We start from the raw sequence: 16,788 nt of genomic DNA on the forward strand, positions 1-16,788 counted from the left end.
TCTCAACTACCGAAAGCCTGACCCGGGAGGGGGGGGGGGTACTCAAAAAAAGTTTTATACGGGGAGGCTCCGCCCCGAGGTCCAACTCCTTACCCTTTTCTATACCATTTTGACAGAAAAGGCACCCCTTTGTATACCTTTTATTGGAAAAAGGTACCCCTTTCATATACCTACACGACATGTCATATACTTAAAACAGGAAGTTTTCTTGTCATTTTTATGTAGCGCTTAATAAATTCAAGACGATACAGCCAAAAGTTGCGTCTATTCGAAATATTAAGTTTAAAGGCCTTCTTAAATATCTTACTGACAGATTTCCCTACCCTTTCGTATACCTAAACTTGTAAAACCCCTACCCTTTTATATACCTGAAGCCTGAAAAAGGTACCCCTTTCGGGCGGAGCCTCCCCGTATAGGCCATTATAGGGAGTACCCCCCCCGGGCCTGGAACAGGCTAGATTTCTGACAGACTGTATTAATAGTTAAAGATTTCCGTTGTCAGCAAACATATATTCAGACTTTACCGTATTTTTCTCAAGTATTCTATGTAGTCTATTTCATTAGTTATCATTTTTCCACAGAGAAGCTTTAGTTGAGGTTCAAGGTTTTTCTTCAAAGCATAGCCTCGAATTTCTTTCGATTGCTTTGCGTAGGCTTTTGTATAATGTTCTCCGGGAAGTAAGCAGGCTTCCTCTAAAACCCTGTTGTAATATCTCAAACGATCAACATCAGTCCAAAATGCGCTCCCAAGTTTTTCAACTTTGTTCCAAAACGTTCTGTTAAAATGATTGTAGAGCAAAACGTCAGCTCTGTTCCACTGCCGAATCTTTTGCGCGAGTTCCTCGGAAAGGTTCGTTTTCAAGTCGGAGGATCTTCGCTGATTCAGCTTGAAATACACGACATCTCGAATATCCCAGCAGAGCTCGCGGGCGAGTAGGACAAGAGACTCGTCGAAATACTCCATCATGAGAACGAGGTCAAAGTTACTGTCGAGTTCACTTATGACATCGTTTGTCTTTTCTTCGATGAAAAATTGCGCGCTTTCCAATCCTAAATCGAACGATTGTCCGTTTCTCAGCAAGTGTAAATAAGGGACAGCAGATCCCGAGGCTGAAAAATCCGAAATTTTTGCCATGGTTCTATTAGGATCCTCAAAAAAAGTTGCCAAAGGATTTTTTGTAGATCCAATCCCCAACAGATGGGCGAATTCCATGTACGAAAACGTTGATTCAAACTGGGAAACAGGATTTCGAAGAATCGTGATAAAAGCTGCCTCCTGGGCCATTAATTCTTTCATGGTCTGTTTGTTCCATCTTGCGTGATTACACAAAATGTTTGGTGTCTTCCCTCTTAAGTCTGCGGTGAATGATTTCTCAAACGACAAAGGCCAAAAGAAATTATAAAAACCGTCTTGTGGAAGAGCGACAGTCAAGTTGTGCAAATCGCCGTATCTGTTTAAGATGTTTGTTATTGTACTGCTTCCTGTCTTGTGAGTTTTCAGGAAAAGTACGTTATCCTTCGGTTGGCAGCTGTTTGAAGTAGTTCTGTAGATGAAACAATTGAAATAATCTATTAGAAATCAAAATTCTTTGATTTAGACTTGCCTCCTCAAGCCCTGTCAGGTCTGTCAGGAGACGAGATGGCCAAATGGTTCGCGCGCTTGACTCCGGATCGAGCAGTCCGGGTTCGGGCCCTGCTGGCCGGAGTTGTTATTTAGTGTCCTTGGGCAAGACACTTTACTCACATAGTGCCTCTCTCCACCCAGGTGTATAAATGCGTACCGGCGATCTAATACTGGCGGATAACCCTGCGATGGACTAGCATTCCATCCAGGGTGGGGGATAGAAATACTCCTAGACACTTAATGCTACAGAGTCTTAATCATCCCTAGACGACTCTCCTTCACGGTCTTACGCGGTGCGCGTAGCGTTGTGGGTCTTTCCCTGAGGAGCCTTTTAATTGCCCAGTTTCGCGTGTGAATGCTAATTTTAGATAAAGCATTTTAAATTTATATTTAAGCCACAAACCTAAACTTTTCCGAATTAACTTCATCTGTAATGTGCGTGTCTTGGTTCTCCACGCTTATCATCTTTCCTAAGTTGGCTACGTAAACAACAAAGATGATAAGAACAATAGTGGCCACGGCAAACTTCCTTGAAAAGATCGGTGAACTTGGAGCCGGCTTGTGCCATTTCACGATGATCGCCATGATTAACTACCCTGGGCTACTGTAAAATTAAACCATTCTATGTGATCGCCGCCATTTTTTTAACTTTTGAGATCGCTCTTTTGTTGATTTCAGACCAGCTGGTTGATGCGACGGAAATAAACACGAGTTCATTGTCGATGTTAAAGTAAATTCTTTCTACGAAATTAATGTCAATTCACAAACGTCAGTAAGGAGAATATGCTTATTTACTTGACTGCCACCTGTCACGACATTCCTTGGTACTACCTGCCAAGGAGTATTCCTGTTTGATTGACACTTGTTGGTGCATTAACAATTCCTACAAAGGCGATCGTGAGGAGACTGGTGTAGAATGGCGCGTCGGCTTCTTAACATGCCATATAGCTTCATATGCCCGGGGGGGGGGGGGGGAAGGACTCCCCTAAAATATCTATACGGGTATGTGCCGCCCAACGGGGTCGTGATTTTGGGCTCCCAATTTAGAACGGGGTATCTAGAACGCACGAAAATTTTAAATTATCACCAGCCAAAACGGGGGTGTTAAAAAATTGATGTTTCTAGAACGGGGTAGTCTTCTGCATTTTTTTTTAAATATTGCGACACAATTAATAACTCTACAATACAATACTGACACACTTACAGTGGTATACTTACACGATTTAAAAATACTAACATCAGCTTTTACTGATGTATAACGGTATTGTTAAATCGTGTATGTATAATTGTATTAAAATACAGGAGTCTATTTTAGTCTACAATAGTCTACATATACGTTTACAATTTCCTAATTTGCTGATCACTAATCGAAGGGGTCCTAAGTACGCACGAGACTACACTCGTCAAGTTTTTGGCCGAGGCTGAGCGTTCCCTTTTTTTCGACGACTTGATCTAGAAAATGTTCCTACAATGTTCTAATTTTTGAAATTTTAGAGAACGTGTACGAGATCGAGTGCGAGTACGCCTTTCGAGGTTTCAGTTCAATTACGTACGTTCCCAGTGCCCTAACTCCCCCGTGTTGCTCACCAGTTGAATAGTAGTATCGGTACGAGGCGGAGAATGATGTGAAATGTGATAATCTAGCTAAAGCATAAGCACTATGAATGAAAGGGTCGCACTCGTACTCCGATCTGAAGGTTCCTATAAGGACGTTCTCGTTCTCGTCGTAGTTTGGTTGTACTCTAATACAATTTATCGCCACTTGGCTCCTTTGATCCATTTAGATTGTAACGGACTTGATTTTTTACCGTTAACCACTCTAATGCCTTGAAAACCATCTCTCGAAAAGATTTTCGGTCCAAAAGCCTTGGTAGTGAATTTGCAAAATTCCCAATGTTTCAAATATCCAGGACTTGGTGTGATCTCTTTTAAATGAGAGAAATTTTCATTCAGCAAATGCCGCCATGTTCACTGGCCTGGATGGCAAATGGGGCATGGCTTAGTAGCCAAACCTTGAGATGCTATATTCACCGCCTAGCGCGGTGAATATTTAACAATTATCCTGCGAAATCGCGCGGAATATTGCCTGATACTTAGCCGACGAGGCCGAAGGCCGAGTTGGCTAAAATCAGCCGATATTCCGCAAGATTGAGCAGGATAATTGTTTTATTATTCAACAAATTGTCAACGAAACACATTTCGCAGTTAGAAAAACTGTAATTATGGAGCGCTTTACAAGATTTCGGACGAATCTTCGCAACCTACGTATATTTAACAATTATCCTGCGAAATCGCGCGGAATATCGCCTGATACTTAGCCGACGAGGCCGTAGGCCGAGTTGGCTAAAATCAGACGATATTCCGCAAGTTTGAGCAGGATAATTGTTTTATTATTCAACAAATTGTCAACGAAAAACATTTTGCACATAGAAAAACTGTAATTGTGAAGCGCTTTACAAGATTTCGGACGAATCTTCGCAACCTACGAATATCGCAGGATATCTGTTATGTACGGATGGCAGATATCGTTAACATTTTGACCATATATGGGTAGCGCGCGCATCTGTTGAATAATAATGCGACATAGTCCGAGCTTCTCGACCAATCAGAATTGAATTCACCTCTGGAAATTATACTAATTTCATATATTAACTCAGGATAATGCTCAAATCCCTTACTAGACTTAGAAGGAATGAAGTTTCTGTTTGGGCCAGTGTTCTAAAAAAATGTTACTGAAAACGATCAGTCCCATACAGGTCACAGAGATTGTCACTTTCTTGAAACAACACGAAGATTTATTTCTGAGCAACCCAAAAGACCCTTGACTTTTACATCAGGAGGAATCTTCGTGTCTGGACCAACTTCCAAACGATACCTCTTCAACATTCGGGCCAAAACCAGCTTCATTTCCATCTGAGCAAACCGCACACCAATGCAGTTATGTGGACCGTGACCAAACGGTAAGTAAGTGTATGGATTGCGTGACTGCTTGGCTGCAGGTGAAAAGCGCTCGGGGTCAAACTTTTCTGGGTCAGGATAAATGGATGGATCTCTATGAATACTGTAAATGGGAATAAGAATTGGAGAATCTTTGGGTATCTTGATGTCTTTGATCACACAGGCTTTGGTGCAACTGCGGGATGTCAAGAAACCTGAAAAAAAGTCGCACATTTCTTACTTAAAAAATTGTTTATTTTCTTGTTTCTCGACAAATTGTCTAGAAATCCTCATCTCACAAAAAAAAAAATCATCAAGTTGGGGTTTGAGTAGGCTTCAGAGTTCTTTTTACTTACTACTATTGTTAAATTAAAAAAAAAAAACCCGTGGGCTCATATTTGCTTAAAATCCCTCCCGGGTGAGCTTTTTATCAGGGAGAGCTTATATATTGGAAAACAGTATTTTTTCATGGAAATTTGGATTTCCAGGGCTGTAGCCAAACATTGAGCATAGATGAGGCAAGATCTTGCTAGGGCGTACTATGTACTTGTAGCCCTTTGCACGGATTGTGGGCTTATGATACGAGATAATAACCTTGCATTGTAGGCAAGCAATGCATGCAGAGGGTAACATAGCTCAGACACTTGCAGGGCCCTGTAGTATTGCCTGGCTATAATACAAGGTAAATTTCCTCTCAGTGCTGACTATCTGTGTTGACAGATGATGCATTACAAGGGTAATAAGTAAGGATGGAGTAATTACCTGGTGGATAGAGCCGGAGTGTCTCAGATATCACCATATCGAGGTATGGCAGCTCATTCACTGTTTCATAAGTCGGCACCTGTTCCTCGTCAGTCCAAACGCTGTCGATTTCTTGCTGCAGTTTGTCTTGGACGTCTGGGTGTGTGGCTATGTGGTGGCATGTCAGACCTAAGGTGTTACTGCTTGTATCATATCCAGCAATTAGGAACACAAAACTCTGGGCAATAACTTCCATATCAGACAGCTTCTTGGACTCTGGCACAGATGGGTCATCTGAGGCAGCCAGCATTAAATCCAACATGTCCTAAAAAATGTTGAAACAAATATGAAATTTAAACTTTAAATTACTTTGTCAACAATTTTGAAATGTCAGCAACATACGGGTTCACTCAATTTTTTTTGTAGGGTCAAATGAGGCATAGCAACAGTTTTCCATACATACAATGGTATCATTTTTTTGTGACTGGCAAATTTAAATTGAAATGTTAAAGTTTTGAATTTATTGCAAGATGTTGAGTTGCTTGCAGTGCTAATTGCTCCGATCAGAGGGTAATTGTTTTATACCTTGCATGTGGAGTGATCCTTTGGATTGTGTCTTGTTTCGTTGCAATTATAAATTATGTTCCTTTTCTGAAAGGGTTTTTTTGCTATAAATCTCAGGTTATTATTTCCAGCTTTTTTCAACAAAATATTAATTTAAATAACTTCTCAATTAAGAGTTAATTTCCTTTACTGCAAGGATTTAATTTTAAATCCTTGTTCCATTAACAAGGGCCCCTTCAATTAACCCCCCCCCCCACTTGTGCCCAATTCCAATAAGTACCCTTATTCTTACTAATAAACTCCTTTTTCAACAAGTTTAAGATAACTTTAATTGCTATCGAAATTTCTTCAATAAGGATGAAATATTAATACCTTTCTTGACAAATCTGTTTTTCCTGCTCTCTTTGTGGCAACTATTTCCTTTGCAATCTTGAATAGTTGTTCACTATTTGACGTCAGAATACTGGGGAACATTGACATAATTTTATTTCCAAATGGCAACATAGAAAGGGCAAACAGCAGAATTCTCCGAGGAGTGCTTCGATTCATAGCTTTATGAGCCGCACTAACAACTGGGTCGTCAGAATTGTCTTGAGGGTTTGCGTTGATGCCGAATGCAGCTGAAATAATTACATCCATTGTAAGACCTTGCAGAAACCTGCAAAAACAAACAAATAAATAAATTGGAATTTTCAGCAGCACATCCAGTCATCCACCGGCATTCTGGTTTTTTGTCCACTTTTTCCAGATTGAGTTTAGTGTTACTATCTAAGGGTAAAGAAATTTCAAATTTGCATTGGGCCTGTATTCATGCACCTTATATAGTAGTTGATTGTCAAATGTCTTGAACTCTTTTGCCCTTAACTCTGCAGGGACAAGTGCCTCCCCATGGACCTAAGCAAAACTAGAGAGACTAGCCCTGTGTGCAGTCTACCTTTAAGGATGATCATGCCAAAATCTTCTAACATTGCAATTTTTCTTACACTTTCACTACTGATAGTTTACAAGTTACAGTGGAACCCCGTTAATACGGCCACCAACGGGCCATGGAAATTTGGCCGTATTAACGGGGTGGCTGTATTAACGGGGTAGGGTCAAATTTCATGGCTGGTCTACTTCAAGTGACGTCTTGACAGATACATATCACAGTTGTACTTCTAAACAACTGTTCTTTAATAAACATCACGACTGCAAATATACAGTACTATCATTAAAAACTAATGGAGATTAAATCGGCACATTTACAATTCATGCATAAGAAAAATGAACATTATTGGATTGAAAAAAGGAAACGTAAACAGGTTAGGTTATCTCAAAATAAGGTCTCGAGTAACATCAATTGGCTGTCAAGTTCATGATATTGAAAAAAAAAATCAGTGACTTTCGTTTGGCTTCTTCTACATTTCAGCCAATCACATAAAAATTGTGCTGTTTATTCTCTTTTTACTACACGCACAATGACGTAATCGCATTGTGATTTAGCTAAGTGGATGTTACTGTTTGTAAGTTTATTTCTTTTTCAGTGATTAGTTTACCACAAAAACCACACAAGTCAATGACATGACAAGTTACGGGCGTTTTGAATAAAAGATTGTCATTCAATATTGTTTCCCGAGTACATTTGTTTTGTTTGGTCAATTATTAAGGGCTATATTTGGTTCGAGTGGCCTTATTAACGGGGTAAAGTTATAAAGGATTGTACAGGTTGGGTCTTCAGAATGTAGCCGTTGGCCGTATTAACGGGGTGGCCGCATTAAAGGGGTTTTATTATAAGAAAATGTAAGGGCATTTTGCCGGGACAAACAAAAGTGGCTGTATTAACGAGGTGGCCGTAAGGCAGGGTTTCACTGTACTCATGTTAGAAATGCAAAAAAATTGGGGGTCACCCAATTCGTTTCGGAGATACGACGTCTGATCATGAGAGAAAGTGCTTATTGGATAAATTTGACTTAGTCACTCGATATGACCTCAGCAACTTCCGGCGACAAAATATTTTAAATGAATTGATGCAGACCAACTTTCTTTATCCGAGCTTATATTCAAGTGGTTCTTTTAACAAAATTAATATTTTGCTTTTGAGTCCCCATAAAATCTTGTTGAACATTCAAGACTGCAAAATGTGACTGATTTGATCGCACGCGAGAAGAGAAAATAAAAAAAAAAAAAAGTACTTCCGACATTCAAATTTGGCCCATTTTTTATCAATCGGTGGAGATTTATTATAAAAAGTTATACACCCCGAAAAAAGTGGAGGTCACCGATCATTTGAGAGAGGAAACTACAAGCCAAGTTAACGCAGCAACCTACCCTACATGTGTTTATATTAGAAAGTTTTCTCAGTGTGCGCACTCATGCATGACATGGCGTGACATTGTGACATGAATTACATGTGCCGTAAGGATGCACATAAACAATTTGCACAAACGTCTAAGTATTATTACGACTTTGTTTTTATGGTAAAATGTGTCATACTAGCTACATTGGAGGTGAATTAAGACTGATTGAAAAAATCAATTCCTCAATATAATTGCACACACATGTTAACACTTTAATGGTCCTTGTCAGCAAATGTACTTACTGACATTCTCGTTCCGTTCTCATTCTGTTCCTTTTGGTCTGCGCCAGGGATCGAGACCTCTGGCTGGCGCTGATTTGTGAGCATGAGCAGAGGACTCTTGAAGATTTTCAGCCAATCAGATTTGTCAGATTTTACCACGAGTCTGTGAATCGCAGACTTCAGGTTTTGGGGCGGGCCAGAGGTCGCGATCTCTGGCACAGACCAGAAGGATCCTGGTCTCCAGGGATGAGAATGCCTCACTAAGTTTCCTCAGCAGAGTGTCACATCAAGACAAAAGAATACCAGTCACAGTCATTTTCTTTCTTATTTTTCCCTTGATTTTTTAAACCAAACCTATTTCAATTCCCCTTGAAGGTTCACTAGTTATCAGGATACAACTACATATTAATGATTTATTGAAAACATTGATTTTTAATTGACATACTTGTATATGTCAACACTTTGGTCCTTGTCGGCAACCTCACTAAGTTTCCTCAGCAAAGTGTCGCAGCAGGAGTTCATCAGAGGAACCATTTGTTTCATCTTTAGAGCACTGAATGCTGGAGTCAGTGTGTTTCGTATACGCTTCCAGTTTTCCCTCTCTGCTCTTGTCATCATACTGTTAAAGGGCTCAGGTGCTTTTATACCAAAGTCCTAAATTGTAAACATAAAAGTATGTCAGAGAGCAGAATTAACAGTATAATTCATAAACTAACTTTAAGACATAACTGATGCAGAGTGATCCCAATAAGTTCCTTACACTGAGTAATTAACAGCAATTAATGCAATAAAGGTATCAACTTTATAATTAACCACAATCAAAACAAAGAAATGATGGCATTTATCAGTGATGCAAACTGCTTCAGAAAAAAGAATTCTAAGTTCTCCCAGGAGGAGTTGTACTTGCGACATTCTGCACTGTGGTTGGACATCAGCAGCACATCTAGCAAATGTACTAGCCATCCTTCCTCCCATCCACCCTAACCCTAAATCTAACCCTAATCAGGGCCAAGATTTTTAATGTCCTCTTTTTGGAGCAAAGAGCACTGTTTCACTCTACCCCAACCCCGCCCACAATTTTCAAGTGCAAGAAGGCTCATCTTCACTTCATCCCCATCTTTTTGAGCACTTCTATATTCCTTGCTGGTCACTCTACCATTGAACTTCAAGAGATATAAAAGTTAAAGAGATCTAGTGAAAAGCACTTTCGTTTCCCTGTCAATTTTTTGATGAAAGGTGTCAAGGTGCCATTAAAGCAAACGAAACGAATGTACATATTTCAGGTTTTAACAAGTAGCCATTTACAAATGGAGTGAAGCGTTGCGTGACGACCAATTATTGTTGTCGGCAAGCAAAAATTTTTTTTGGGATCACTTTCTTGGGGAGCTTGGAAACCAGGCTTGATTTGGTAGCTGAGCCTTCTCCTCACAATGTGCAAAATTTTCATAGAATATCCACTGAAACTTCTTGAGAGTATCAGATGTTTGTTTAGAAATGTCAAGCGATTCAAAAAATGATTTTGGTTTTCTAGTTGACGAAATATCCGAACTTCGGTATACCAAAAAATCGCTATGTTCTCGACACTTAGAAAAATTTTGGCTCAGCCCGGAAGTGAACAATATTGAAACAGAAAACCTTACACAAATGAATGAATGGATGAATATCTCTATTTACTTTAATAACCCAATAAGAATATTCGATGTTTGTTTAGAAATGCAAAGCGATTCTTAAAATTATTTTGGTTTCTAAGTGGACGAATTTTTCGAGCTTGTGCATACCATAAAATCGCTAACAATACACCCGCTCATCTTTATTTCGATGTGCTACACAAACAAGACGGATCGAAATCCGCCAATCACAGCCCACTAGTATGACCTTCTGAACTTGTGGGCTCATTTGCATGAAATCAACACCGGCTGGAAATGAGCCCACAAGTTCAGAAGGTCATGCTAGTGGGCTGTGATTGGCGGATTTCGATCCGTCTTGTTTGTGTAGCACATCGAAAGATGAGCGGGTGTTAGTGTCATGAACATAGCGATTTTATGGTATGCACAAGCTCGAAAAATTCGTCCACTTCGAAACCGAAATAATTTTAAGAATCGCTTGGCATTTCTAAACAAACTTCGAATATTCTTATTGGGTTTTTAAAGTAAATAGAGATATTCATCCATTCATTCGTTTGCGTGACTGGTTTTCTGTTTCAATTAATACTTCCGGGCTGAGCCAAAATTTTTCTAAGTGTCGAGAACATAGCGATTTTATAGTATACCGAAGTTCGGATATTTCATAAACTAGAAAACCAAAATAATTTTTGGAATCGCTTGACATTTCTTAACAAACATCTAATACTCTCAAGAAGTTTCAGGGGATATTCTGTGAAAATTTCGCTGTTCTCTGGTCTGTAAACAAGGTTACATTGTGAGGAGGCTCGGCTACCAAATCAAGCCTGGTTTCCAAGCTCCCCAAGAAAGTGATCCCAAAAAAATTTTTGCTGTCGGCAAAGGACGACTGTACTGTCTTGCGTGACAACAAAATGCGTAAGTGACACATGATATTTATTCACTATAAACATCACGAACACACGACTTTCAGCTTTATATGAACGAAAAGAATGAGCTTTAGTTTGATAAAACTGCAGTGAAGTTTCAATGTTAAACTTACAGGGCGATCACTGAAACAGTCGAATTCCTTCACAAATATATCCTTCAGCATATCTGGATCTGCAACCGAAAGAGATGGAGTCTTGCCAAATATAGCCACAGTAAAAACTTTGCCGTATTTTCGGTAGTATTCGTCCATTTGCAGATGCATTTGTCCCTTGTGCCTTATCATATCCAGCAAATTACCGAAAATCGGCAATGGAGTTGGACCAGGAACATCTCCGTACCGAGTTTTCATCGAGCGATAAAAAGTGACGAAGCCAAAGACGTACACGATCAGCAGCAAGATGGCCGAAGCAATCAAAATTGTCTGCCACTGGGCAAATGCTTGCAGAACTTCTGTAACCGCCATGTTATCAAGACGTGTTGTACATGTAAATCCAAGCTAAACTTTTTAAGAGGTGTATATCACACGATGCAAGTCAACTTGTCTTGCCTCATCCTGCAAAAATATCAAATATCAGCGTCTTTCGGCGAGCTCGTCCCCAGGGACACGCGCGATACAACGAACGCCATCTCCATTCCCTCTGTGTCACGCAATGATAATGATGATGATGATGATGGTGATGATGATGATGATGATGATGATGATGATGATGATGATGATGATGATAACTCATCAGGTAGATAGGTAATAGTAGCTTTGATTTTCGGAATTTTTGACCGTGTTGGAGCGAACTTCGGGCCTTTTCCCAGCCAAAAGCGTGTGTTTGGCAGGTTGAAGCAGTTTCTTGGAAAGATTGGCAACCCAGTTTTTTTTTGTTTAAAATTCAGTTGGCGGGTTGTGAAAGATCTTTAAGTTGTCGATGTTCTTGCCTCTTTTGCACATTTGTTAATTATGTCTATAGCACATAAAAAAGTTAAAAATGCAATGATGATGGTGATGATGATGATGAAACACAGAAACGGCCTTTTTGAAGTTTTAGGGCCTGATTACATGAGCCGGGCTGGCCCGGTTAGCCGGGCTGGCTCGGTTTGCCGAGATGACTTTCAGCCCGGTATTACATGAGCCCGGTTAGCCGGGCTGGCCCGGTTTGCCGAGATGACTTTCAGCCCGGTTTTAGCATAAATGATCAGAGCACGAATGATCTTAATCACCTTTTTCCGGAAATTTGGTGGTTAATTTTTTGCACTTTTGCAGCTGGATGGGTTCGTTACCTCTACATCCTATTTAGAAGGAGTAGCATTGATTTTTTCGTCGGATATTGTACTCGGAAGAGAAATTTAATGCTGGCCCGCTTAGCCGGGCTGGCCCGGTGAACGCGATTACATGGAAAATTTTCAGCCCGGCTAGCCGAGATCCCGGCATCGCGATACCGGGATCTCGGCTAACCGGGCTGGCCCGGTTGTCATGTAATCGCGAAGTTGATTTTTGTTGCGTTTAACAGACGTGCCGAGATCTCGGCAAACCGAGCCAGCCCGGCTAACCGGGCCAGCCCGGCTCGTGTAATCAGGCCCTTAATAAGACACTCGATCGGATGTGTGTTGCAGTGCAAAACAAGGGAATCATCGTTCACACGTGCAAATTTCATGTTTTTTTTTCAAGATGGCGGACAGGTCACGCTTTGCTTTCGCTTACATTTGCGTTCGCAAACACTGCATTTACTGTCATTCGACGTCAGTCAGTCTTCGTGTTCGCCCCATTTTAGCTCTTTTTCGCTTGTTTTTTTTAATTATTTCGATAGATTGTCGATAGATCGTACGTTTACCCTTTCCTTTGGGGCTCGTGGTGCTGCATTAGATGAGGAATACTTTTCCACATTTTGGCCTCATCTAAAGGGTGGTTCTAAATGTTCTTTCGTCTCTGTTGCGGTACAGGTCCTCAGCCTTAGAACAAACGCAATGAAGTCTTTTTATATATAAGAATATATTTTATAAGAACATTTAGGCTGACATTTGCGAAATTTGAAGAATATTTTAAGAATAAACCCTAGGCTTAGATTTTGTAAAGAATATAATTTTATTTTGAAAATTTTTTAAATAAAATAAAGTTATATGCTTTCAATTAACCCGTATAAGATAAGACAAGACGACAAGAAAAGATGAGATGACATGAGATGAGATAAAACAAGAAACTTTATTTATACCCACATTTCACGGATGTGTACTAAACTCGTTAAAACATGACCGTGCAAAACTAAAGGTAAATGAAATGAAAAACAGTAAATTCTACTAATAAATACGACTAATAAATTCTACTTATAAATTCTATTAACAAATACGACTATTGGAAATAATGTATTATTAATCTAACTGGCCAAAAACACAACAAAAGCAGAAATTATACACCAAACACTTGTATATGATACCCCAATTCTTGGTTTTCACGTGACGTCATCAAAATTCTAAAACCCAGAATCGCAAGACCCCTGAGTTTTTATCCTTCACTGGCTATTAGACGTCCTTAATATATATCCTGTTTGAGGTTTTTAGCTCGATAGCGTGTGTCGTCTTTAAGATAGATAGAGCATTTTGAATTTCGGAGTTTCACGCCACACGAGATCAAGGGAGATGGCTGTCACGTTAAATGTCTCATCCTGCGATTTTTAACAATTTGGACAGTTGAGGTTTTGCAGAAGTGTTTATGTGAATCTTTACTTGTTCATGAGGGTGATATGACCGCTTTTTGTTGCAGAATTTAATGCCAGATGTTTTCATTGATTTCCGGCGGCCATGTTGGAGTCCAAGCAGTTGGACTCCAACATGGCGTTTCCATACTGTGCTCTCTAAATTTGCGTGAAACCTTTTGACGGATAACTCGAGTACGGAATAACGCACAGACCTGAGACTTGGAGTTTATATAGAAGTTTATATAGAAGTTTTCTACAACCTGTAATATTCTTGATTTTTTTGGACTCAAAAGTTTGGGATTTATGTTTTCGCGGCGTGACAGCGAAAACCACCTATACATTCTAAAATTGAAATGTCATACGCTATAATCTAAGAATATTCTCAAAAATATTTTCAGCCTAAAATTGGCAGAAAAATAAGAATATTTTGGATGCGTTAGATATAGACTTGCCACAAGTCGTCCTCACGAGTTTTCACAGTAAATACAGAGCCACTTTTTTAGACGGACGTATTTGGTGGCTCGTTAATTGGATCGGTAGTGCTGTACTCACTGCCAAACCAAAAGAGCCACTGAATCTACACACTGAATACTTCCACTGCTGAGCCAAACGAGCCACTTAATCTACACACGGAAGACTTCCACTGCCAAACCAAAAGAGCCACTAAATCTACACACAAAAGACTTCCAGTGCCAATCCAAACGAGTCTCTAGATACACCGTCTTCAAAAGTGGTCTCTCATTCTGTATAGTTGAAAAGAAATTCTCCTATCATGCCATTAATCCATTTAGATTGTAACGGACTTGAAAATTGCCCTATAACCTAGTGGTCATTTCCGTGTGTGCCATGCTACTAGAATACGAGTACGTTGTGACATAACCTCCCCCCCCAAAAAAAAATCATGGAAATTTTTGTTACTCAAATTTCCCCCCCCCCTGCCCCTCACACAATCACTGACTTTATTACCTATCAGTTAAAAAGCAATTCTCCTATCATGCCATTAATCCATTTAGATTGTAACAGACTTGAAAATTGCCCTATAACCTAATGGTCATTTCCGTGTGTGCCATGCTACAAGACTACGAGTACATTGTGACATAACCTTCCCCCCCACCCAAAAAAAAATCATGAAAATTTTTGTTACTCAAATGTCCCCTCCCCCTCACACAATCACTGACTTTATCACCTATCGGTTTCATCCCTTAAAGTGCCACTATGATCAAATTTTCGATTTCCATTTTTTTACATTTTTTTACAATTAGACTTTCTTACTTACCTTGCCAATTTTCAATCCATTATGAACATCAGAAGTCGTTTTATTTTAAAGGGGAACTTTTGCCAAAATCGACTTTTTTCAAGAAAAAGGCCTCCTAGTTTCCTATGAATTTTATTTTAGGTTTAAAGATGCCTCAGAAATCTACGTTGAAGTGAGCTTAAATTCTTAGAAATCCGCCATCTTTGAATTTATCGAATGTTCATAAATCGGTAGCGGATGAGAGACGTAGATCGTCAAAGCCAACAGAGGTTTCCCACTGGTTTCCTCTTATGATTTGGAGTCCCAGTGGGTTACATTCCATCATGACAAGTTGTTCACTGATAACATGCTGCCAATTTTTCCTTTTTTTCAATAACTACCTGACCAATAGGGCAACGTTTACAACTGATCTAAAGCAGACTTGAAAATCAAATATTTTTTCTCAGTGTCCGGGGATTCTTTTTCATCTTCTTGCTCCATTTCAACTCTGACTCGTTCCATCGGAAGGCAGGATTTTCTCATCTTCAGGTAGCTGCCAGGAGGGGTCCTTCTCCTCGTCGTCATCATTCTCATCATCGACTTCAAACTCTTCACTTTCGATCTGGTATAGTTTCCAGAAGGGGAACATCGTCAACTTCAAGCTTTGTCAAGGAGGCCAAGAAGCAACATTGTTTCTTCATCAAAACCATAGGTAGGATAAACTACAGGGTGGGGCATTGGATAACTATGATATGGGAAATTTTCCATTCTGAAACAACAGGGTAATTTTGAGAATCCACAACAGAGCTAACATTAAAAGCCACGCCTGGAGTGGTTGTAGTGGGAACATCATCTGTTTGTGTCGCTACACTAACTAGCAAAACAGGATCAAAACAGCACTGGGTTGCACTGTCAGTCATTGAATGGCACACTTCAATCACGGATGGTTGAGAATTGAGGGACCCATTGTTTTCATGTCCCAGAAATATATCCACATTTTCAGATTCAGACACCTGTGTTGGAGGCAGTGTACTTTGCGTAGAAGTACTCTGACCACTATCAGCTGTCAACAGTGAAACTGCCTGAAGTAGAACAAAATATAGAAATCAGGAATTCAAATTACCTCCTTAGGTGTAAACTAGCGCCTAAAAATGTTCAAAGGCCAAGCAAAACCCACTAAGATTTGTTACCCTGAACTGTAGCCGTCACAACGGAAATATAGGAGGAACGTAGTCATGTGTTCGTTGCATGGTACCTTACATTTTTCAAGTCAGAAACGACACAATCAACAGTGAAGGCTATTCATGATGTCAATTGTGATCTACAGTGTATTAGGCGTATTATGGTGGGAACATTAATTAATTATTTTCGTTTGAGGTGATGTTTCAAACATCGCGTCCGTAAGATGATTGAAATGAAGGATTAAATGTTGCTTTAGTTATGAAAAAGTAAAAGTCAAAAACTTTATTTATCCTGAAAGGCCAATCAGTGATCAGTAGATCGACTGGTATGAGCTGGCGTTCAGTGTTTACACACATAGATGTTATAACATCACATTACAAAATATTTTACATCCCCTTTTGCGTAAACTTATAAATAAAAACAATTGACATGCCTACTCGACTTCCAAATTATACTAAGTAGAACGTTAACGAGAATAAGTTCCAATTCAAGCAAATGAACAAGAAGCACTAACTTCTTGATGGCTTCGACGTCTGCTGCGATTTTCGCTCGACAGCCGCGGCTTCTTCGTCGCCGGTTGGAAGCTGAACTTTGATGGTACAGCATCCGCTTTCAATCTCCGTTTGCACTTTCGTCCAGTGGTCTCAGCAAGCAGGTTTACTTCAAAACTATCCTCTGAGAAGTGCTCACTACAAACATAGCTGTTTTGCAGCGGAGGC

General features: G+C 39.8%; 2 protein-coding genes across 2 annotated transcripts; both read right to left on the minus strand.

Annotated features, from left to right (window-relative positions):
* Nucleotides 1-448: 448 nt before the first annotated feature.
* Nucleotides 449-2,253, minus strand: LOC144663079 (galactosylceramide sulfotransferase-like). Its single transcript, XM_078524015.1, has 2 exons — nucleotides 2,028-2,253; nucleotides 449-1,544 (listed from the first exon to the last, which is right to left on the minus strand). The coding sequence occupies exons 1-2, from the start codon at nucleotides 2,207-2,209 to the stop codon at nucleotides 521-523; spliced, it is 1,206 nt and encodes a 401-aa protein (XP_078380141.1). The 5' UTR covers nucleotides 2,210-2,253; the 3' UTR covers nucleotides 449-520.
* Nucleotides 2,254-4,252: 1,999 nt separating this feature from the next.
* LOC144662032 (cytochrome P450 3A24-like) lies at nucleotides 4,253-11,527 on the minus strand. The gene is made up of 5 exons (XM_078522766.1): nucleotides 11,085-11,527; nucleotides 8,869-9,077; nucleotides 6,239-6,524; nucleotides 5,324-5,627; nucleotides 4,253-4,776 (listed from the first exon to the last, which is right to left on the minus strand). The coding sequence occupies exons 1-5, from the start codon at nucleotides 11,433-11,435 to the stop codon at nucleotides 4,394-4,396; spliced, it is 1,533 nt and encodes a 510-aa protein (XP_078378892.1). The 5' UTR covers nucleotides 11,436-11,527; the 3' UTR covers nucleotides 4,253-4,393.
* Nucleotides 11,528-16,788: the final 5,261 nt, after the last annotated feature.

This window comes from Oculina patagonica, chromosome 8, assembly GCF_052425735.1.
Source record: "Oculina patagonica isolate OP01 chromosome 8, crgOcupat, whole genome shotgun sequence".
Lineage (NCBI taxonomy): Eukaryota > Metazoa > Cnidaria > Anthozoa > Scleractinia > Oculinidae > Oculina > Oculina patagonica.

Coding starts and splice junctions, on each gene's coding strand:
- LOC144663079 (XM_078524015.1), bottom strand. CDS start 2,209: ATGGCGATCATCGTGAAATGGCACAAGCCGGCTCCAAGTTCACCGATC. Junction 1,545..2,027: donor GTTAATTCGGAAAAGTTTAG/GTTTGTGGCTTA, acceptor TTTCATCTACAG/AACTACTTCAAACAGCTGCC.
- LOC144662032 (XM_078522766.1), bottom strand. CDS start 11,435: ATGGCGGTTACAGAAGTTCTGCAAGCATTTGCCCAGTGGCAGACAATT. Junction 6,525..8,868: donor CAAAGTGTTGACATATACAA/GTATGTCAATTA, acceptor TTGTTTTTGCAG/GTTTCTGCAAGGTCTTACAA. Junction 4,777..5,323: donor ACTCCGGCTCTATCCACCAG/GTAATTACTCCA, acceptor ACTTTTTTTCAG/GTTTCTTGACATCCCGCAGT.